The sequence below is a fragment of the Typopeltis vanoorti genome, chromosome 5, assembly GCF_054136105.1.
Source record: "Typopeltis vanoorti isolate ZY-2024b chromosome 5, IOZ_Tvanoo_1.0, whole genome shotgun sequence".
NCBI lineage: Eukaryota > Metazoa > Arthropoda > Arachnida > Uropygi > Thelyphonidae > Typopeltis > Typopeltis vanoorti.
The window spans coordinates 49,875,776-49,900,870 of record NC_143553.1 but is presented as its reverse complement, the minus strand read 5'-3'; the positions used below and the strand labels follow the sequence as shown (position 1 = coordinate 49,900,870).

Genomic DNA, 25,095 nt, shown 5'->3' with positions numbered 1-25,095 from the left:
GACCACTAATTGATCCAGCTTCCTTGAATTTTTTAATTAATCTTTTCACAGTTGATGAAATTAAATCACTATTCCGACCATATTTTGTACGAAAATTGCGAACTGTAGCTGCCAAACCTTCATTATTTTTAAAATATTGCTCAACAATGAAAATGCGTTGTTCTTTCGTGTAGCGCTCCATTTTTAATAACCCTGAACTGTCAGCTGTCACGCTGTCTTTTTTTTCTCGTTGGCAACACTTTACCGCTTAAATGGCGCTAAATTTAAATCTTGCGTGAATTTTGGGACACCCTTTTATAAATGAAGAAAAATCTGCAAGTTTATTTTAGTATTGAAAAAGAATGCCAAATAAAAAAGCAGAATATTTGCTATATACACAATTAGCAGAACTTTGTACAAATTTTGAAAATTCTGATCATCCTCAACATATTAAAGATATTCAAATGAAATTTGGCATCTTCAAAACACTATACTTATAGACTACGAATTACATTCAAAATTGAGGGCAAGCAGGTTAGCATTTCGGAATATTTTTGTTACTTGATTTGTTTCTGCATTTCATTAAATAAACGGACTTAAATAAAGTAGACTTTTTGATTTGTATAGGTCGTAAACATTTGAAATACGAAATAACATTATCAGTTGATGTGCCGTTTGAAGAAATTTTGCGTAAAAAACGTTAGATTGAAAACACCTATGACTACTCAAAAAGCCTTTGTTCTCTCTTTTAAGGTATGAGTGCTAGTTCTCAACTTCGAAAAATGTTATTTTTGGCTACAAATTCGTGATAATACGACTTAGGGTAGTAAATTTGGTAAACGACTTGGCATTAGTTCTGCTATAGGATATTGCATGAATTTCAGCTCTAAGAAACTTTGGTATCACTTCTACCTGTTCTTCAACAAAACTGGATTTTTTATCATACCACAAGAGCCTCCGTAGCTCAGTTGGTATAAGTAGTTTCTAAATATATTTCTTTTAAATTTATAAAAATATCTGCATTTTATTTTTATTCGAAATGAAGTAATATAATACCTTATCTTTGAAGTATTCCATCATTCCTACACCAGTAGCAACGCAGTGGATCAGGATCAGTCCTAGCACCCTTGCAGGGTGCGCAAGCTGTAAAATAAATTACGAAAATGAATTAATGTAATGCGCCACATATAAAATTATTTTAATTAAAATTAGCCCAATTAAATATAAATATAAGTTTACAAATATAAATTCATTTGTAAAACACCGAATTAACACGTAACTTCATTTAGTGTTTTAAAAATGAAGACAGTAGAAAAATAATGCCTAATTTTTATATTGATTTTAAATTCTCACGTGGATTTTTATAAATTATTTTTAAGAAGGCCTAAGTCAGGTATATGAGCTCCATTCAGACCGCATTAAGCTGAGTAATATTGTATCTAATAGAGTTGATATGAATGTTAACAAGGAGTGTGTATATCTTAGCCGAAAATCCAGTAAAATGTTTCTCCTGGCCATTGACATTTAAAATCAGTTCATGCGAACGCTTATTTTATTTAATGTTTTATTTAGGTTTTATATTTAATATATAAAAAACTGTTAAATATTTCATTTGCCATCATTATGAATTATCTTCATTCTTTTGCTTATTTGGAAAATTCTTGATATTAAAATAATACACAGTTGTACTATATTATTTTTTAATACCAGTTTGTACAGATAAGCACTGAAATGAGAACATTCACGCATTAGGTTTTTCAATCTGAAATCTTCCCTTGTCCATAAGCATAGCAACATTTTTATGGCGGATTTTCCCCCACTAATTAATCACGAAGAGTCTTGCACTGACTTGAAATGATCATTTGATCATGATAGTGGTTGGGTTACATATTCATGGGATTTATACTCAGAGTTCCCCCCCCTACACACACACCCCTTCCTGGCTCAGTCAGTATTGACTGTGTTCTTCGGTTGGAAAAACCCAAATAAGAGACGAATAACTTTATTTAAGCGCTTGTCGACTGTATGAGTTAACCGTTTTCGTAAGGAGATGGTAGCACTTTCCTTCCGCCAAACAGGCAAACTGGCCAGACATAGCTGAAAATTTACGATACAATTGATCAGTCTATCATGAGATGTAAGCAGGTTTTTAAAAGCTAAGCTACTCGGCTTAGCTTTTAAAAGTCGGAATATGTACAAATTCCGACTTTTACATCCATATTTATATGGATTCCAAACCAGCTTTCTTGTCTGTTCCATTAACGCTATATGGTTGTTCTGGTTTTTTATGCCGTCTATAGTGCTTCTACTGGCACTGTAAATTGTTGCTGTCTTTTGATGAGAGGTGTTGACTTCTAATTCCTGGAGATATGTAAGTGAATGAACTACAGCAAGTTGTTCTGCTTGGTTGTTGGAACAACCAAGCTCCAACAACCAAGTATGTTGTATACAAGAACTTAATCTTGTATAATGGACTGCTTGTTATATGCAACGAAAGAACAGCCGACATTCCCCCCAGTTTTGGAAGGGAATGTCGGCATTTTATCCGTTTAGTAAGACTGTAACAGGTTGCTTTGATTTTTTACGTGAGATATGAAGCACTTTAGAGTTGCTCCTATTGAATGTAACTTTCTTCTAGCGTGCCCACTCTGCAATTTTAAAGAGTTATTCGTTGGCCGTTACTTCTAGATGTAAGCCGTCGCGTCCCCGAATCACGTGTGTGTGTGAGAGAGAGAGAGAGAGAGAACACTATATGCTGCTCTGTAGATTTTTCTTTGTCCGTATTTTGGAACTTCACAATCGTACCAAAGGCAGTAAACATCTGAGTACTTTAAGCTTTTGTATTTTCGTTTCACGACGAAACGAGGGTCATAGTGTGTTTAGAGGTACGGATGTGATGTGAATGTGATTTGTTTCTTGAGAACTTTTGCTTAGCTGGTTGCAGAATTGATGTACGAAAAAGAAACATAAGCTTTTATTTCTCTGTTATTAATTTCATAGTATGTTTGTGTATAATCTTATTAATGAAATCATTAATGAGAATTGGGCTTTAGCTCCTAATGTTGATATATGATCCCTAATTTTTTGGGGGATCGGTGTGATGAGACATATATATCTGTTAGTTTAGGTTGATTTTTCTATGCGGCTCGCTCCCACGAAAGATTGATTTGTAAACTTATAGTTACATTCTTACCTGTGGACGGGCTAAGAATTTTTTTATATTTTTATCGATTTATATATATATATATATATATATATATATATATATATATATATATATATATATATATATATGTATTTTTCTCTTATTTTTTACGTAGTCCAGAAACCCTGCTTTTGGAATTTTTTCCAAGCCACTTCAGGCATCCGATAAGTTGAGCAGTAGTCTCACGCTGGGCGATGAAATTCATTTCCCACCTAAAGACAATATATATATATATATATATATATATATATATATATATATTTTTTTTTTTTTAAATAGAGATTTAATGACTTTAAACCGAGATAAAATATTAAGTTTCAATGAGAACGATACAACTAGTTTCAGCTTTTTACAGCCTTCATCAGGTATCTACTAAAGGTAGAAAATAATAATAATAATAATAATAATAATAATAATAATAAAATAATATATATATATATATATATATATATATATATATATATATATATATATATATATATATATATATATATATATATATATATATATATATATATATATATATATATATATATATATATATGAACAGATGGAGGTTATCGTGTTTAGGGAAGGCAGTTTCAGGGAAATGTTGATTCAAAGACAAGAAGTACATAGAGAGAAAGAGAAGGGAAGTTATTTCGATAGGTTTGAAGTGGGTCTTTAAAGGAATGTTGAGGAGCAGCTTGTGTTCTTATAGTCTTAGAAGATGGGGAAATGATGTCAATGATGGTGGTCCGTTCATCAGAATATTTTTCATAAAACAAAAACTACAAAAGAGATATAGGGTAGAAACAGACAGCCTCCATACTTATTCGCTATCGACAATGTCCTTTGGTTGGAAGACCTTGATTGGGATTTCTTCTAGGACGCGAAGAACCTATTTATAAGGCCTTTTCATCAGAAGGTGAAGGTGAAACTCTTACGAAGATGGCATTGTTTTTCTGGATGAAAAAGCTGAAAGTCAGCTTTTTCATCCAGAACTAGACAAACCCACCAGAAAACATATGTCATTTATATATAAAATGCAATAACCCCATATCCTTACTGGCTTCTGCTGTAGTCCGAAATCACAATTCTAATAATACATAATATGTGTGACACCTAATGTTATTCTTAAGTACCAGGATGTTGTTATGTATACTCATTCCAGTGTATAACAGTTTATTTCTCAACTCTTACTATTTATTTCTTAACTACACAGCCTGACTCTAACCTTCGGTATTACTACATCGAGCCAGTATATTCTTTCTCATCAGTTTTCGTCCTCTTTGCATGTTATGAAAGAGTCAATCCCAGTGTTTGAATGTGTGAATATGGTGTACCTGAGAAACAGAGACAAAATGCCACTAATGAGTTTATCATCTTTCTGAAAACGAAATCAGAAAAGACATGATTATTCTTTCAGGCAGCTTATTTAGTCTCTAATTTTTTTAAGTACTACTACTACTATTTGCCTATAATTATCTTGTCAATTCGTTTTCTGCAAGTGTTAATTAATTTTCCTTTTATTCTTTTTCTTTGGATCTTCAGGATAATAATATGTATTCCCGAATATCTAAACTAGAATTGTTAGTTGAAGTACAATTTATGTATTTATGAATACATAAATTTTATTTACTTTTGTACAAAATTACAAATAGACTAGTGGTGGTTTTGAAATTATGTATCAGGTCTCATCATCATCATCATCATAAAATATATGTATCCGTTATTAATAGTTTTATGTGAATCACAGCTATGGAGGAATGTATTTCTCTAGTGCATTACTACCCTGAACGGATTTACTATGATTAGGTAATCTGGAAACTAAAGTCGAAAGCTGATTTAGAGTCATTTCTGGTCTCCAGTAGGAAAAGTTATGGTCTGCCACTAATCGAAGGAATCGATAGCTCAGCTAGTATAGACGAGTCCTTTGGTTGTAAAGACCCTGGTTCGAGTCCCGTCTATGACGAGAGGAACTTTTATCAAATGGTTGCTGTTTAATAACTACTCATTGGTCTTCTCAAAGGAGACCAATCAAATGGTGAGTTAACCTGTCTCATGGAGGTGAAGGGTTTTTCCCCTACCCAAAACTATCTGAGATCCATAATATGCAGTAGAAAGCACTCCTAGACTGAGATGACAGAACAGGATTAATCGCAAATAAAAATTTTTACCTAAAGATTCCCAACATCCATCAAAATTTCTTCTTTGACATGTCTAGAAATGTCGGTATTCCATTCTTGCAAGATGAATTCGCAAAAAAACTTACAAGCATGAAGTGATTGTAAACTGAAATTAATAAATATTTTCAGCTATTACAACTAAAACCAAATATATATTAATACTAGCTTGTTATTTTAATCCCGATCTTTGTATTAATGAATGTAAAAGTAATTTTAGCGAGTATACATCGGATAATTAGATTTTTTGTATGTATATTATTTAAGAACAAATATATTGTTCCCCTTAATGTTATCATCATATAGTACCTAAATTGTTTAAATCACTTAAATATATTTGGATACTTACGGCAAACCTGACGAGAATGTTTGCTCCTGCTCCTTCGCCAAATCCGACTACCAGCTTCACTCTATCATAAATAAATAAATTTTATATGTTTATTGAACATATTACACATACACATGCTAGACCTATTCTGCATGCAGAGAAAAATTGGCATATACAGTATACTGTATGTATATATAGACGCTTCTTTTTTTTAAAGTTGTACTTTAAGATATATTTAGTACTTTATAGGATGGGGGGGGGATTGCCTGTGACGATATACTGCTGTGATCATGTAAGTTTTTTAAAACGTTTCCTTATTTGCTCTAAATACCAGAAAAAGAGAACATAATTGCATTGCTCATTGAAGTAACCTACCACTCCGAATCCCTATTAAAGAAAGGTGACTTTTTTTTTTGGTAATATTTATTGTCCTACTGATTGAAATTAGGAATTGTTATCTACGTCTTATAATTCAGTTTGAATCAAACTGAATGTGTTATGTGACACTGAATCTGGTTATCATATACAAATAAGCAGAACTGTCGAGGGAATATGCAAATTATCCACGGCATAAAAGCATGCATGTTGGAGTGGTTTTCCACTTGGTGTCTTGAGTGAGAACAAGACATTTTGTGATAGTAACATTCTTGGACATGGCTGCAAGACATCATTTTACCCATTCAGGTGAGAGCCATTGTAAGACTAGAAGCCCACCAAAATCAGGCGGAGTTGGTTGCATATGTCATTCACGGACTGTGGAACCAGCAGTCACAAACAGCATCCCAGACCAACGGCATGACCCAAGACCAACGGGAGTCGGTATTATTATCAGACGAGTGCCGATTTGCTCTACAGAGCGATACCAAGCATGTGCTGATCTGGAGAGAACCAGGGACACGTTCGCTGGATGAGGACGAGAATTATGGCTTACTAACTACTAACTATCGGATAATTCTCGTCCTCATCAAGCGAAGCTCGTGGACCGATAACTTCAAGAAGAGACTACCGTACGTATTGGCTTGCAAGCCGGGTCTCCTGGCTCCAATTGAGTGTCCGCGTTGCTGTAGATAAACTAGTTGACGCTTTCATCTCCCCCCCCCCCAAACCCTTACGGACTTAGGAGAGCTTTGCAGAAAAGGGATTGCCATCACCAACTGAGCTCCTGGCCACTTATAAATTGTATGAGACATCGTTTAGAGCACACCGTACTGCTGAGATGGTTGACCACATTCCTCATTGAGGCACTTTGACAGTCTCTTTTTGCCTTTTATTTTTGACTTTTGTCTTCATGTACCCATTTTTTGACTGAATTAAACTATTTATTTACAATTTTTGTTGGTTCTTCCTTCACATCGCATATCATATTGCTTTTTCACCGAATTGATTAAACATTCATCGTGCAGTTTTTGAGTTATCGCGATTTTTTCTTTGTCTCTTAAATTATGGAAACCGGTGTATTTTTTCTAATTTGTAGTATGGTGGAACTCGAAGGTCACTGCTCTGGTTTTTTTATATGAATCCCACTCACAAAAGGTTGTTAACATATAGTACATTTAGTTTCATACAGTGGGCTAACTAATTAGATTATCCGGAAGAAACTCTGCTTTAGAGACCAAACAGTTTATGGCCAATTACCCTTCTCCAATAAACAAGGTGGTGATCTCGCGATTACGAGGATGAAATTTTTCTGTAACCTAAAGACACAACCCTGGCCAAATAATTAAACTTATACTTTGTTCATTGGAAGAGGGGAGATACTATCTGCTCAGCCAGCTACAATAGGTTCGTGGTTTATAGAGATCTATTAGCAATCCTAGAATAAAGTATTGAAATATCTATATTGTGTCATTTTATCTGCATTCAATGACAATATGGAGCGCTAGGAATTGTCATTGTAGATCAGTGCAATCGAAAGTAGCCCTGCAAAGTTGATCAAAGCATAATACCTGCTGTAACAACAAGCTCTGAGCCTCTTCCAAAGAAAAACTGGAAAGAACAGTTAGCTGTAGCAGAGATTCATCCTTCCACTTCCATTATCAGACTGTTCATTAGCAAGTCTTACCTAATTCTTACCTAAAGCTAATTCTTACCAGAATTACTTTGACGGAAATTTGAAATCATACTATTTTCAAACCTTATGATCTTAGGCTACTCTTAAACGATATTTAAAAATGCAACGGTTGATGTATGATTAGACGGCATGAACAGTTCCGCGTAACAATTTAGCTAATGTTTGGTCGATGACTTACTTTTACTTTCTTTGTATATAAACATCTCATAAATATTGAGTATATGCCCTGTATATAAATAATTATTTATATACAGGGCATATTGCTGATTTCAGCAATTCTTTATTAATTATAATTAATAAAGAATTGCTGAAATCAGTTAAAATGGCGTTAGCTGATTTATTATTATTTTTATTTGAATTGCCGAAAAGACTCTGAAAAAAAGAAACGTGATATATATCTATTTTTATGCGACTTTCGCTCCCACGAAAGTTGTAAACATACGTAATTTAGTATCTTGGATGATCTTAGGATTTTTTCCCTATTTTTATTAATTTCATATGCTTTTTTTAAAGTTTAGTTTTACATAATGCTGCTCTGAAGACCAAACATGGGCCAGGAAATTCATCTCTGAAAACATAGACAATCACAAACACCAGTCCCACACGGAATTTGAACCACAAACTGTTGGTTGGAGAGAGTGGATACGCTAACTACTCGGTCAACCAGGTCCGCCAACGTAGATGTTTAGTCATTATTTATTCTGTCCAATTTCTTATTCGAGTTATTCACACACATCATATGTTTGTGCAGAAATACGCATTCTCAGCGAAATTATTCTTAAGGTTTATCCCTGTTAAAGAATACATTAATTAGAAACAAGTGAGATAAATTAATGTAGTTCTCAGATTTCAGGCTAAATTATTTAATTTCGATTCACTTTAGACGCATCCTCTTAACTGGATATATATAAAAAAATAAAATAAATGCATTGGCATACTACAATAAAGTTTGTACATCAAATGACTTCCTAATATATACAAAGCGGATTCGAGGAAGAGTATAAAGGACGTCCTGTGAATTTTTATAGTACTTAAAAACTTGCAGTTTAGTTAATTTAGTGTATTGTATTTCAATATTCAGATTTCTTTAGTTGTAGTGATTCATGTTGGCATTTCTGGAATGAACTATGCAGAAAAAGGAATCAAATAAATAATTTAATAACTAAATTTAGTATTTACATCCTGACGTTTCCCCAGTTCAATCTCTTCAAAAGTGCCTTTGATAATGCTCTAGTATTATCAAAGGTACTTTGAAGATAGCTGCATACTACGAAGGCTAAAATTATAATTGAGTTCGAGAAACGTGTGTGGAAGGCGACAGTGGAACTATGTATGATGTTCTGTGATTAGTACTATTGGACGGATAAGGCTGTGTGCCAAAATGTATGTAGAATTATACCATCATTTCTATTATAGTTCATTGGGTTCTATAGCACATGAGTTATTTCTAGAAAATCTCTTTAGAGGCGCTTCATGACCGTGACTTCATGCACATTGTTTTCTAGGTCACTGCAATTTTGCCGGTCTGTTTAGCATATTCGTTCTCCAACCAACAGGCTGCGGGTTCGAATCCGCCCAGGCATGGATGTTTGTGATTGTCATTAGGTGGAAGATGAATTTCATCGCCTGATGTGAGACAACCTCCCCGCTTATTGGCGGCCATATATATATATATATATATATATATATATATATAATCAAAATAGAAAAAAATCCTTAATCCACCGACAGTACGGATGTACTATAGGTTCACAAATAAACCTTTCTTGAACGGGAGCCACATAAAAAATAATAATAAATAAATAAAAAATTAAAAATTTAGTCTTTGCTTTGATAATGTCAGCTTGTGCTGAAGAAACATCAGGTTGTAAATAGTTGATTAATGTATTATTATCCTGTTTCTACGTAGTGTATTCCAGAAATTCCAACATGCAATTTAGTATTTGGAATCACGAGTACCATTGTAATCAGTCAAAACTGAATGAGAAAATATTTATATGAACTTGAAACTATTTGCATGCTTGTGCAAGTTAATTCTCTTTTACTGAATTTATTTATTTATTCGTATGGAGTTTCCTCCCTTTTTCTCTCCTTTTCCTAGTTGAGCCCCCTCATGGGGGGATAAGTAATTATGGCTGTATATCCGTGAGTGTTCATGGGGCCGGTTTGTCTGCTTGAGGGATGAAAAACGCCAGATAAACTGCCAGAGAAAACCCTACTGCCCGCGCCCAAGACCGGCTAACTTGGCTATGGCTGAGGAAGAACCTCAAATTCCTCACGTCTTCGACGGGAATCGAAGCTGGGACACTCTTTCCCGAGTCATATGGTTGCGAAGCGCACAGCCACTAGGCTAACCACGTGGATTTTTACTAAATGAAATTATTGCATATTAAATAAAAATTACTTACTTTAATTGATCTAAGATTGTGACCAGATCTTCTCCCATCATCTGAATTGTGGGAAAGGCAAAACTGTAAGAGAATAAACAAGTTTTCCTTATTGAAAATCTGAGGCTGAATGAGTTAAATAAACTGTATAAGTTTATGGAATAAATACAAATATATTCTAAAGTGAATTAATTAATATATTAATTCTCATTCTGATTTCAGTATAAAATTACGGAGTCTTTTTTTTTTTACGAACGAAGCAACTAAGACTGTTAGCAAGTGTATTACGTCTTAATTTCATGTACTCTTCTATCGGGCTGCCTGTTTTATGGAATGAAGTCTTTTCTCTCCCTCCTTCCCTCCCTCCCTCTCTCTCTCTCTCTCTCTCTGTCGATGCGTGACCAGATGGAACCATCATACTTGAACTTTTCCCCTACAGTTACGATTGTAAACATGTATATTAGCAGTTAAATCAGTTACACAATTTTAATTTACAGAATTTCCTTCATTTAAAAAGAATAAACTTTAATGAAATGTGAAGTGGAAGAAAGTCTTGAATTCGGTTTTTATCTGTTGATTTGTTTTCTGTCCCAGTATAAATGTATAAAAGTAATTACTTGATGAGGAAGAGAAGAAAATTGTGACTGATTGGATATCCAAAATATAATGTTTTAGTAAATTATTTTCTGAGAGTGTTTTTAGTTATTTGAATTCAGTTATTTAGTTATTTTTAGTTATTTGACCAACCAATGATTTGATTCCTATTGATTTATAACTGTTAAATGGTGTGCTAGTTTTTGGACTTTCGTTCATTAGTGATATTTTCCAGTCTTACAGAAAATTGCAAGTTCAAAGGAAAGCAAATTAGATGTAATAAATTAAGGTGGAATTAAAAATATTCACTTACTCGTTCGGAAAATCAGCTGCGTGGTCCTCTTGTCCTGGGACATCTACATGAATAAAAACAGACCGCTGCTTGATCTCATTCATACAAGGATGTTCCACGAAGTCATGAAATGATGAATCTGGAATTAATGTGCAAACACATGATTCCTTATTATAGGAGTAATTTTTGTGGGCTTCGCTCTCACACACACACACGCGCGCGCGTGCGATTTCTACTATAATTATTAAATTAACTACCTTAGTGAACAAGTAACACACACGTAGAAACTTATTAAGCATATATGAGGTAGGTGTGGATAGTTCTGATAAACACCAGTAACAAAATGATATTAAAACAATTGTTATAACCGCAAGAAAGAACATAGATTGAGATTTCGCGGCATTGAAGTTCATAGGGTTGTCCGTATTCCATTGATATATATTGCTGGGAGATTAGAGCTTAGAATCGTCCGCTCGGTTAGCCTAGTGGCTTTGCGCTTCGCAACCATATATATATATATATATATTCATTATATATATATATATATATATATATATATATATATATATACTGAATTTATATATATATAAATACTGAAAAAGCGACCAAGATTTAATATTTGTAATAAAGTTCAGATACTTGCGTATTTCAAATAAATAAATAAAAGGATACCAGAATTGCTATGAAATGAATCGTTGCAATATGAAGGATCGCACATCTTTTCATATATAATATATATATATATATATATATATATGAAATAATTTCATAAAACCATTGTCATCTCCTTCTCTAGGAGACCCATATATCATGAGTTACTGAAGTAGATATTTCGTGCAGGACAGCATCCTTTAATTCACGTTATATCAAATATCATCTGGTATCTCATACAAAGTCTGCCTTGATCAGCCTTCGTTTTGCAAGGCACGGACAATACAACAAAAAGTAGTGGATCCATTCTTTTCTGTGCAGATTTCTGAGAAAAATGATCGACCATGGCCACATTTTTTAAAATATTTTCACATTTTCTTTTATATCTGACCTACCACACATGGTCGAAGAGTTATAGCATATCAGTGCCGTGTATGAGAAAGAGAGTCAGAAGAAGGAGGCATCTGTTGACATTTTTTTTAGCTCTGAAGGTTATATTCTTTTTGGAGGGCAGAGTGAGTAAGGAGGCTGTTCCAAAGAACAGCAGTAGGTGGAAGGAAAGAGAAAGAGGAGACAGAACGAGAGGAGAAAGAGAAGAGTTTGGAGATGAACTGTAAATGGATGTTGGTTAGTGGTAGCCCTTATTCTTATGGTTTTAGAACTATCGTCGAAAATGGAGGAATGATAGTGGAAAATTCAACAGCTCATGAAAGTATCTGTAGGACAAGCATAAAGTAGAAATAACATCTTTGAAAAAAAGGATTGAAGTGGATCTGTGTGTGTGAGAGAAAGAGAGAGATCATTAATTCACCGATTGTCCTCTTCCGATTTTTTTTTTAAATAACGAAACCTGTGGTGCGTTCATAATTAGAAGAAACACACGTATAAACCACAGTAAAAATTATTTAATTGTAAATATTTCATCCTAAGTATCTTAGGACATCATCAGTACAGTATTTAAACAAAAATTAGGAATAACATACAGTTAGGGCGCATGATTACAATAGAATCTCATGAAATCGTGCATAACGTGCTAAAGTAGTACAAAAAAAAAAAAAAAAAAAAAAAAAAAAACGTTAATTATTTAACACAGTCCCATACTTTAGGAATAGTAAGAACGTCGTTGCAGTTTAGGTTTGGTCTGTGTAGTAGGGCTTCAGAATTGAAAATCCAAACCATAGGATCCATTGGGAAAAGGCTAAACTTTTACATAGATCTATATTTAAACATGAACGTTTATACAAAGAAAGTTCTGAAGCCCTACTACACAGGCCAAACCTAAACCGCAACGACGTTCTTACTATTCCTAAAGTATGGGAAATTATCATACAAAACTGTGTTAAATAATTAACGCTTTTTTTTTTTTTGTACTACTTTAGCACGTTATGCACGTTTTCATGAGATTCTATTGTAATCATGCGCCCTAACTGTATGTTATTCCTAATTTTTGTTTAAATACTGTACTGATGATGTCCTAAGATACTTAGGATGAAATATTTACAATTAAATAATTTTCACTGTGGTTTATATGTTTCTTCTAACTCTTCCGATTAGTATGGAGCAATCTTAGAAAGGATTTCACTGCACCACCCCAAATGTGTGAGAAATATTTCAGAGTCGTGTGGATTTGAGATTTATATGGAGTTAGCAGTTGTAGAAGTATTATCTTGTGCTGGGAAAGGTTGAAGGTGTATATCAGTCCAATAAGGGAAATCTGAATTGTGTTCGGATATCCAGGTATTATTGAAAGTTAGGGAAATGGATGTGAGGTCTTACTTGCAAAAGATTAAATAGGATTGAGATTTCGTGGCATTGAAGTTCATAGGATTGTCCGTATTCCATTGATATATATTGCTGGGAGACTAAAGCTTAAAATCGTCCGCGCGGTTAGCTTAGTGGCTGTGCGCTTCGCAACCATATGCCTGGGAAAGGAGTGTCCTGGGTTCGATTCTCGGTCGCCGACGTGAGGAGCTTAAGGATCTTCCTCAGCCATAGCCAAGTTAGCCGGTCTTGGGCGTGGACAGCAGGGTTCCCCCCCCCCCCCAGTTTATCTGGGGGTTTTCGTCCCGAAAGCAGGCAAACCGGCCCCGTGAACACACACGGATCTACAGCCATAAATACTTAACCCCCCATGAGGGGGCTCAAATTGCCCCCAATAGGGACGGGGGGGAAGGGAGGAAACTCCATATAAATAAATAAGAGTTTAAAACATTGGTCATGGTGGATCTTGAGGATTCTAACAGTTAGGTACTACAATGTTTTATTACATTGGCTTTTGTGGTAAATGCGCACAATGCATTTGTGTTCCCAGTATTTTTATCACATGGAATAACTGTTAATAAAATTGTTTATTAAGAAATTCAACTAGTTTCGTGAAATTCCTGTATTACACATCACCAGTAGTTAAAAGTGAATAAAATAAATTAGGTTACAAACATGTATCAATTACAATGAACTCTTTGGAAACAAGAATAATAATGGAAAGTGTGCATATGCTATGTAGACATTTCATGGTTGTTCACACTTTGCGCGATACTGGCATCTGTGTGCATTAGATGTTTAATGAGAGCGGTTAAGACGATGTGAAAACCATTCCTTGTTTCTTGTTGCACTAGTGAGGTGTTTTATTATTTCAGCCTACTCTTTGAAAGCTATTTAGTAGAAACTATAATCTATGTAGATCATTTTAGTTTGTTCCCTTCTTGATGTTTGGTATCCGTTGTATGTGATACCAATCCCAATTTGTACTTTCTCTTGTTATTCACGTCCGTGAAATGTTTGGACATCGTTTCTCCCCTGACCTGCCTATCTGTCCTATGTAGCACATCCCACAAGCGTTTTATCTTGTATACGCCAGATTTCTTAAGTAATGGATGGGGTAGTTTCGGAAGCCTGAGGAAATTAGAGATCATGTTGAGAGACTAGAAGGCAAACTTTATATCTGTTGATATAGTAACTTCGAAATCTTGTCTGACTGACCGTATATATATGGGAGAAATACTGTTTCACTGAAATCTTGTTTTCGTGTTCATCTACTATCTGATTGAAGTAGGATTCTGTTGCAGCCATTTTTTTTTGGATGAAACTGAGATAATCTAGATCCTGGTTTCTTTTGTCTATATTGGAGGAGGTTTTATACGGTGTGTCTCTTAAGGTTCATATAATACTCGTTTTTTGTGTTGGATGATGATGATATTTGACGTGCAAGTATCATACAGTATTGAATAGTTTCCTGTAAACCAAATGAATTCGTTCTGCTCAGAGACCTCTATGAGCATATCCAGAAACAGTACAGACTTGTTAATTTCCATCTTAAAACCTCCTGGAAAAAATGTTTCAATGTTTTCGTCCAACTTAGATTGGACGAAAACATTGAAATTGCTGAAAGCTGATAAAGGCAACAGAAACAGAACTTATCATCAATGCCACAGAATATAAAGAAGAAATGCGAATTCTGCTTAATGATGCAAGCACCCATACTAAATTTGCTTATGCCCCGACAGGTCATTCTTACAACAAGACCAATAACGTCGTTTAGGTCGTCGACTTCCAGGCTAGTCTAATACATTCTCTTTGCTGATCTGTCCCGAGCACAAGCATCGAAAGTTTTGTTCTCACAACAGATCAGCATCCCCATAAAATATTAATAACATTTTGTATGTTTCAGTAAGACTTTTCCCCACTATTCCACGAAAACTGACATTGAGCTGTGCTACTTTTTTTTTGTTTTGTTTCTGACAGTGATGTTGAACACGATGCACGGAACTTTCGTACAAAAAAAGCAGTATTAAGGCCAACTAATTTGAATTGGTAAGACTGTGGAGGTTGACTTCTATGCTTTATAGCACATATTATGGAAAATTATCTAATGCGACAATCGCGCAAAAAATAGTTTTCTTATTTCCCGGAAACTCGAGATTTTCATCCGCAAAGCAGGCAGACCAGCCAAACGAACACATGCAATTTGCAGAAAATATAATCACTTTGCAAAATACTAACCGCAGTATCCGAATAAAAAAATGAAGATTACGAAAGCTATGGACTTTTGATAAGTCGTGGGATTTAAAATCTTGTGCCACTTTTGTATTTTATGTGTGTGTGTTTAAGATCCATGAATCTTTATGTACGTTTCAGATTTATTATACAAGCGCTTCTGCAGTTTTCTAAAGTTAATTGTCATTTTCGTATAAGATACAAATTATTTCCAGCGGATGAAGTTTGCCAATACATGCAATAAAAATGTTGCAACTTCTGCACTCACTATATTGGATTTCTATAGTTATCTAAAAGAAACTATGTAATTATTTAGATATGCTCCCTTAACCCTTTTTAAAAGTACTAGTGGAGAGCTTTATATGGAAATCACAACTTAAGACTTGTTAGGTTTTTGAACAAAGTAATTCATATTTTGTATACAGATTTACTAAATTTAGCTAGAATTGTAGCTTGAGATAGAATTTAATTGGAACGTATACAATCTGGATAATCCAGGAAACTTTCTTTAGAGACCAAGGAAAGTGCTGTTTCAAACCGTTTCAGATCTTTAACAGTCAGGATGGAAGGGTGATAGTCTCTTTCTAACAACATTCGCCCGAGCGCCGCGCAAATGTTGTGAGAATCATCTTTAAGACGTTACTTCAGTTCACAGCTAATAAAGTTTTAATCCAATTTTTTTCAGGTGAGTAACCACCCCATGAAAAGTGTATCAGACATTAGTATTTTGTGCGGACTAATGGTTAGGTAATCCAAATATCTTCCTCTGGAGACCAACAAGGAACTTTTTTCAAATAATTTCAGGCTCCAGTAATCTGCGTGATGATCCAGCGAAGATATTTATCTGCCATTTAAAGACATTCAGAAAGAACTATCCTTTTTGTTTCTGCTTCTTTCCATTGCCATCTCTCTATCACCCTTCCATCTCTCTCTCTCTCTCTCTCTCTCTCTCTCATAAATTGGCCATGGCTGTTTATATGACGTTTCTGCTTGCCTTTATTTGGATCACGATGCTGATCATTATGCGAATAAGAATCGTCCTCTATGTATATTAAGCAGTATAGTTAAGAATATAGGTATTATATTGAAATCAGCAAAGCGAGCGTTTCCATTTGGCGTTCACTTTGACCGGATGCTTAGGAATGTTCCTAAGCATCTAGTCAATGTTAGTGTATGTGTTAATGTATTCCAGTTGAGTCCTTTCCTGTAATTACTGTACAAAAACCTGTCCGCAGGTAAAAAACGCTAAATCCAGATATGATTATATTAAGTGGTTCTTTATTTACAATCACAAATTGCAATATATACAGTGCTTCCTTCTTTTCAAAGTATAGTTATTCGTGGGAGACAGATGGAGTTCTGTGGCATTCCAGTAAATATTCACTATTAATTTTTTGACAGGGATGTCATCTATGTGTTCTATGTCACTTAGCAACTTAATTCTTACTGGTAGTAGTGGCCTGTTGAGAAAATGTCGGTAATACTGTTTTTAACTTTTCTAACTTTGCCTGTATTCTGGATTTGTCAACTGATTTATTTGTTTCGCTAGTATGGGAACCAATTACCGAGGGGAAAAGAAAAATCATTACCCCCCCTCCTCCAAAAAAAAAAAAATACTGTTCATCTCTAAAGGCCAGTCAACTTTGAATTACTTTAATAAGTCCGATGGATGAGATATGAACCCACGGAGGCTTGTTTAAGTGTTTCAGTTTGGTTTAGGTTACGGACATCCAGGATTAGAAATTTTTGATCAGGCGGTTTAAGGCCGATTTTTTTAAATAATAAGAAATATGAGAAATAAGAAATCAAACTTAAAGTGAAATTTGAAATATCATTTCAATTTTCATTTTTATTTTCATATTTTATCATAATTATTCTACGCAAAAATGTTAACAAGTAGTAATAGATCAGTTATCAATGTCTACGACCCAGCAGAAAGAGAACTGCTATCGCAACCTGACATCTTGTTTGATCTATCGCAGAGAGTACTAGACCAAATATCAGTAATTCGTGGTCTTGGAATCAATCATATCGTTATATTCTTTTATTTCATTAACTTATGGTTCATAGTGCTAAAAAGCTTTAAAGATTTAAGTAAAATTTTTCTTTCGCATTCATCGACGTTAAATTTCAGATGGACTTGAATAAAGATATTGGTAAAAGGAACATACTAACATTAATATCAGTAAGATTACTGCTCAAAATAATCTTGTTTCGTTAGTTATTTACTGTTAATGCAATTGTGTCTTTGCTTGCTGCTTTAATGTCGTATGGATATATTGAGCAGGCTAGATAAGAGTGCATCTGTCACTTTGTTTTCTGCATATCAACAATCTTTCAGAATTGTTTTTAGCAGTAGATAATTTATGGCCAGTTCCATGAAATAGTGCTTTTTATTAGGCTTCTACCACATCAAAGGTTTCAGAAAATTTCTAGTGCATTTGCCATGGGTGGGCTAAGTAATTTTTCTCTATTTCATTATTTTAAAAAAAAATATTTTTTTATTTTTTACATTCCTTGCTGTAGAGACCAAACATGGAACTCTTTCAAGCCACTTGAGGCCTCCAATAAGCGGCACGGTGGTCTCACTCTGAACGATGCGGTTCATCTTCCACCTAAAGACGATCACAAATATCTTTGCTAGCGATCTGTTGGTTGGAGAGCGAATACGTTAACCACTCGGCCAACTGGTATTGAATTTTCTTGGTTAGTCTTAATTTTTTCCTGTGAAGGTAAATTATCACACTAAAAAATACGTTTACTATATGACTACTATTTAATGCAAAAGTTGTCCTTTTTTCTTTCACTGCAGTGACTCGATGGCATTATGCATGCAAAAAACATCACTGTTATTAATATATAAATATGTATTAATAACAGTAAAATGTTATCTGTTATTTCTTATCATAGCGGTTTCATCACACGTGATGAATGATATAAAAATTGAATATACGGAACGAAGAGTAACCGATAACAGTTGAATAACGGAGGCATATGGTGTGTACATCTTGTGATGATTATATTAATGGAAAAACTAAAGAAAACGTTGGCAGTTATATTCAGTCTTTTTTTACCATGCTGTACACAATATTTCGCACAATAAATATTTGGAAATCGGGAAAATATCGTTTTGAAATATTTTGTACAGTTTAAGAATGAGGCCTACTTATTGACCTCCCTTATACATATTCATATATAGTAAGCCTTTTAACAGCTTATAAAATCATTACATTCAGATTTAATCCTGGATTAGGAGTGCGTCTAATACAGCAGTGGCATTCAAGTTCGTTATTCTTTCAAAATGGATGATGCTATCTACAAGATAATCACATGAGTTATTTTTAACTTCCTCTGATCACATATTATAAATAAGAAAGGATACTGATGGTTCTCCTCTTCTGCGCATAGTAACAGCTGTAGAAGTGATCATGGACTTAACCTAATGTTTATATTATTATTTTATGTCTGCTTGAATAAAGATCATCTACTTCCAGATGTTACCACCACACTTACATAACAATTGACGGTTGTTAAACAGATACAGTAGTGATATGATGAACCTTTACACTCCTTTCCTTTTATTTGTCTTTCATTTACTGTGATTCCAAGAGAAAATGCGAAAATGGGAAAGTGCTGTTACATTTTGTCTGTCTCTTAATTTATAGAAAAATTAACCGAAAAAAATGCACGTTGGCGCATCACAGCGCGCTTCTTTTGGTTGTAAGATAAAGCAGTTAGCAGAGATAGGGCCATTTTAACCCTATATAACTTTTGGAGATTGAGTAGGCAATCAAAACGAACTGTCGTTGGACACCTTAATTAATGACTGGATCATCAGTTGTAAATCATTCCGCGCACGAAAGGCTGCAAAACTTGTGATGCGTGTTACTACCATGATGTGCTGAGAATAGAATAGATGAGAACAGAAGAGAAAAGAGCAGAAAAAAGAGCTTAGGGTATTTTTATGGAACAATTGCTAATTAATGTCCGTAGGGGAAACTTGAGTAAGTAGAGAAGCTGCGCAGATGGATTTGAAGTTGGACTCTGTGTATGAAAGTTAATAGAGCATAAGGGGGAGAGAGATTGTGGATGCTGACTGATTTTAACAGTACTTGCGGCAGTACCTACGAAAATATATAAGATAAAAACAGACTATAACAGAGAGGTTGAAGCGCGTCAATTATCTTAATATCCTATTTATTGGAGGTCTGAAGTGGCTTCCCACATTTGGTCTCCAGAGTAGAGTTCCCGGTTTCCTTCAAAATATAAGAATCCTGATTTTTATATGCATCAAAACTTGATTTATTTTTTCTCACAACTCCAATAGTAGCCTCAACAACTACATGGCCACCACATCTATACAAACTACATTCAGCATGATTCTTCCGTAGGGCAATACATATACATTTTTCAGACTGATATTCCATGCTTCGAATTAGTAACCTTGGAATTTCCTTTTCATTATCTACTCCTGCTCAAAATTTTTAAATAATACATTTTTCCGATTTTCTTTACTGGTTATTTCTGAAAACTGCTCTAATTTGTGTGATTATTTAACTCTCAAAGTGGCTTTATAAGGTCTGATTTACCTACATATTGAAATTATCTTCCTTGACAACTTTAATGTTTATAATTCAAACCGGCTTTGCGTCTCTAATTTTACTTATTCCAGATGATATGCCAAAGCATCTGCTGCTCTATGTAATGATCTATCACCGGGAATACTATCGAATAATCCTTATCATTCTCTCAACAACCTGAATCTTTTCTTAACCAGCCATATATACTACATATGTAAAATCTCCACTTCGTAAAGTAGACCACTTTTGCTAGGTTTTATTACCTATAGCTGGCATAGCTGTCCTTCACCCAACGATTTTTCAGCCTGTACCCTTTTGTCACTTCAACATAGCAAGTGAGATAACTTTATTTGGTATGTTTGTCTCTTTTTCAAGAGCTTATTAATGTTTCCGCTATCTTGATCCTATACCTACTTTGACTGAATAATTGAAATAATCCTTGCTGGAATTAGGGTCAGATATTACTTATAATCCATGACCAATTGAAAACTTGAATACCGATCAAAGTCCATGTCGAGTATTCAAGCCTTCGTTCTTCAATAATGTCAAAATAGTCCATGATAAAAATTTAGCATTATTTTAAATGGTTCAAGTCAGAAAACTCAGCTTTCCAATCAGCCTACACCATAGCTTAGCTCAGAACCTCAGTAAAAAATTAACAAATCGAAATTACTTTGAAAAGACTAAATGCAGAAAATTCTCCTGCTCAAACGACAGCCTAACTTTCTGGTCCCTCAGTAAAGATATTATTGGGCTCCGCTGCTCTTCTATGCCTATACTTCTCTCTCACATCTAGATGACACTACGGTAGCATCGCTCATGATGCTACCCTATAAAGCTGACCTCTTGTATTCAGTTATTATCTTCAACGTTTGCATATCACTATACAACGATCAGCTCACTGTGCCCTTCTTTGATTTTTTTCCAGAAAGACCACAACATTCTCACTATTTTAGATACAATACCTGCCCTGGTATAGATGGTTGTACTCCCCAATTTGTGCTCAGAATTTGCGCTCTAGAATTAAAACCTATCTTAAATCTTCTATTCAACGTGATTTATAGGGTCTAGTATCTGATCTTGGAAGCCCATCTCTAAAAAAAAAAGGAAGCTAAAAGTTAGTCATCAAACTATCGTCCTGTTATCCTCGCCTCATTCTTCTAAAAGAGGTTCAAAGTGAAGGCGTAATGAAAGTGAAGAAGGAGGTATAAAAAATATCAACAGCTAACTTTACACTGTGTCGATTACTTTAGTGATTACTAATTCCCGTTCCACAGCAGATTATTTACCTTTTCATGCAAACCATAAAAAATATAGAGAAAATTATATGGATGCTTGACATGATATATGATCGAACTTGGCATAGAGGTGTCATTGCAAAGCTACCATCTTTTCGTTTGCATTCATTCCATTGCGACTGGGGCACAAGTTTCCTCCAAGATTAATGCTTATCATTTGGATTGTATCCTCTTCGGGTTATGTTTGACTGTTTCCTCTTCGGATTGTTCTATCACTACTGCGCTCACTGCTTTCGCTCATAATCCTTTTGTACGTTAAATGCATTCTCTCTGACCAGAAATCCTATCCATAGTTTTGCTTACGATAGTACATAATATTGCTTTTCTACATAATATTACTTTTCTTTTTTTCTTCATACAGTCTCAGATGATTTATCTTCAAGACTTTCCATCATCAACGTCTTAAACAGTGATATCCTTACATTTCTCGATTTGGGTGAGGATAATGTGGGGAACTTCAGCTACCAAAAGTCTTTTCTTTGAAAAGACTAAGAACGATCTCATTTCATCCCCCTTGTTATTAACAATAGTTAGATCTCCAGCGACGATCAGATTTATCTTCTAAGACTAGCTTACACTTTTACTCCTTACCGACATAAACACATCACATGAGCCTTCTCACCCTCCAGAACAATTTGTTTTTTTTCCGTTCAAGATCCTACTTCTTACTTGTGCAACTACTAACATTACATAAATCCCAACTTCTTACAACTTTGGAATACTCTCGCATTTGGGGTAGCGCTACGCTTCTCTAAGAACACGTGATTCCAGCACAGCGTGTTTCCCTCAGCAAGATGACCACTCTCACAGATTTCTTCTAATCATTTTCTCATAGATGTCCTATTTCTGCTCCACCGAACTTCCCACCATTGTACATCCATTCTCCTTTATACATATGAAAATGCAATGAAGTGCAGCTAAACATCTATATACTGTCTCATACTGCGGTGGCAAGGTTTTCTTTCTGGTTAAATTCTAGTTTTTCATGCCTTAGAACTGGCCATACAAACACACTAGCCTCATGGTCTTAGTTGCTTCAATCATTATACCAAACGATAACCATACACAGTTCAGAGTCAAACTTATTGAACCAGCTGCTAACCTCTTTCATTCCATATACCTCTCTTCTTTGGAATAACTTTCCTCCAGACAATCTTTTCCATTGATCATTACCTCTTGCTATTCAAGAAATACATCAACAGATTCCTTCTTTCTTCCTTCCTGATCTCTTCCTCACACACCACTCTTGTGGTTTTGGGTTTGTGGCTTCTCGTGTGAGGGGGGGGGGGTTGAAAAAACTCAGGACAGGGCAACACAGAGCCCAAGACGCTGAGATTTTGGAAGAAGTAGTAGATGTGCCATGTTTGTGTAAGGGTAGCATGGCAAGTGCTCACCTTCAAGCAATAAGTTATCTCGTCCGAAGACCTTAGAATTAACAAACGTACAGAGATCTTTTCTTGCAACGAACAAAAGAAAATTCTGGTTGCATTAAAAGTAAATATTCTTTCTACAATACCATTAATATTTAATGGTATTGTAGAAAGATAAATCATCTGAGACTGTATTAGTTAGATGATCTATATGTCATATAGATCATCTAATTAATAGCAGTATGCCATTTCTTTGGTAAATTTCCGGTCTTGTTACCAAACTTGTACCATTACTCCTCTCAACAATTTCCTGTATCAGAATGTCTTCCATTACATTATGAGTAAATTACGTGAAGCGTTCAAGTGTTTCTGATGCTGAAATGTTGATATGGTTTATAAATTTGCAAAAACTAATATTATTAAAATAGATTAATTTAATTTTTGCTGGATTAAAATCATGTGTTTTTATACAAGCATGGTTTGATTCTTTGTGCTTATCATGATTCGTGACGTAACAGTTTGTTTTTAATTTTTATTTCAATGTACCTATAGCTTGGGAAAGCTATGCATTAGTTAATCTGGAAACCCTGCTCGAGAAAGGTTTCCAACTATGAAACCTCTCTCGAGCCACTTCATATCATTAAATAAGTAAGGTTGTTTAAAGATATTCAAATAATATCCATGCCTGTACAGAATTTGAACCTACAACCTACCTAGCTAGCATCTACCAGATAGCGAATTTTTGCATTTAATTTGGTCTCATCTGGATCGATCTGTTTATATATGAAAGTTAAAAAATAAACTTAATTTAGTAATTTTCTCATATGGTATCATAAAATAAAACGTTTGCTGGATGAGAGGTATCATGAACTTTTATACATGTAAATCAATTTTTTATTAGAACTTTAACTCATAATTATATAATATCCCGTTTCATATTTCTGAAGAACGCGACAAGAGAGCGTTTCTAAAAGCTAAATAAAATCCGTATGCAAAGTTAGAAAATATTGTATATAATGTGAATTTTCTACTCTTCAGCATTTTCACTTCGCAGCCATATGGTAGTTAACTTATCTTGTTATAGACTCATTCAAGATAAAAAGAATGTTTTATCTAGAAGCTACGATTTCCCTGTCGCACTCATATAAACTTCTTACGCGAAAAAGAAGCTATTAAGTTTGAAAGTGGCACATATTATGCTTTGTAAATAATTCTGGTGATACTCAGAAATAAGAGTTTTGTATTCATTATAAATAATTGTATTTACTATCGCAAAAGAAGGCAGGGAAATTTCCGGTTTTATGGATTTAGTGAATATATTTGGCACGATTAAACTTCTTTTTAGGGATTGTTCTATCTATAAACCTATCATCAGCGATCCCTCCAGATCACAAGTGAATAAACTACATCTGTTGATATGCGACGCTAATACAGTACTATGGATGTTGACAACGTAAAAAAAGGTGAGACTGTTTCATGCCAGACCTGACTATGTGGACTTTCAAAATAAATAAAATCAGTATTCCTTTCAGGACGGTGGTCGATGATATCGATTGCTCTACTTATGAGATCTAAACATTTTTATCGAATCGGCTCATTACTTTAACGGGAAAAGAACATCCATACATAAAGGATACCTGGGATTTTATTTCTAAAATGAAAGACAAGACCATCTTCGCAGTTCATGGTGAGCCTTGGATGTAGTTTCGCTCCTCCTCACTAGCGTGCTTATAACTCTTCAGTCACTTTCTAAGGACTTTTTTTACTGATATCCTTGATTTATACGACTTTGTTGTGCACTCTGATTACTTTTCGTAGAAAATAGTCTCTACAAGCAAGTAGACGGTGTGCCGTATGGTCTATCTTCTTAGTACTGTTTTATCTAATATGAATATATTAGTATTCATATTAACAGCCTTTTACCTAGAATAAAATTTACTTTAGAAGAATAAAAAAAAAGATAGAGTCCTTTCTTTTCTTGATGCTCTGCTAAAGCAGAACGTTGATGTATCTCTCAGGTTTTCTGTTTATATGAAGCCTTAGACATGATTTGCATTAAAGTTAAAATAATACTCAATGGTTTCTTTCCATCCAAATCACAACACATCACTCTTTTCCTCTAACTCCTGCATATATAACCAAACAAACCATCTTAGCTATCACCAGAAACTGTGCACCTTAA

The 25,095-nt window shown here is 34.5% G+C and overlaps 1 protein-coding gene across 1 annotated transcript in view; it reads right to left on the bottom strand.

The window, feature by feature from the left end:
- Positions 1–25,095, bottom strand: part of LOC150106394 (uncharacterized protein ZK1073.1-like) — a 247,633-nt gene that overhangs the window by 53,120 nt on the left and 169,418 nt on the right. The window contains exons 4-7 of the mRNA XM_090392419.1: positions 11,043–11,160; positions 10,157–10,219; positions 5,699–5,759; positions 1,036–1,122 (exon numbers count right to left, since the gene is read on the bottom strand). Coding sequence (XP_090248545.1) covers positions 1,036–1,122; positions 5,699–5,759; positions 10,157–10,219; positions 11,043–11,160 — 329 coding nt within the window. The remainder of the gene's footprint in view (positions 1–1,035; positions 1,123–5,698; positions 5,760–10,156; positions 10,220–11,042; positions 11,161–25,095) is intronic.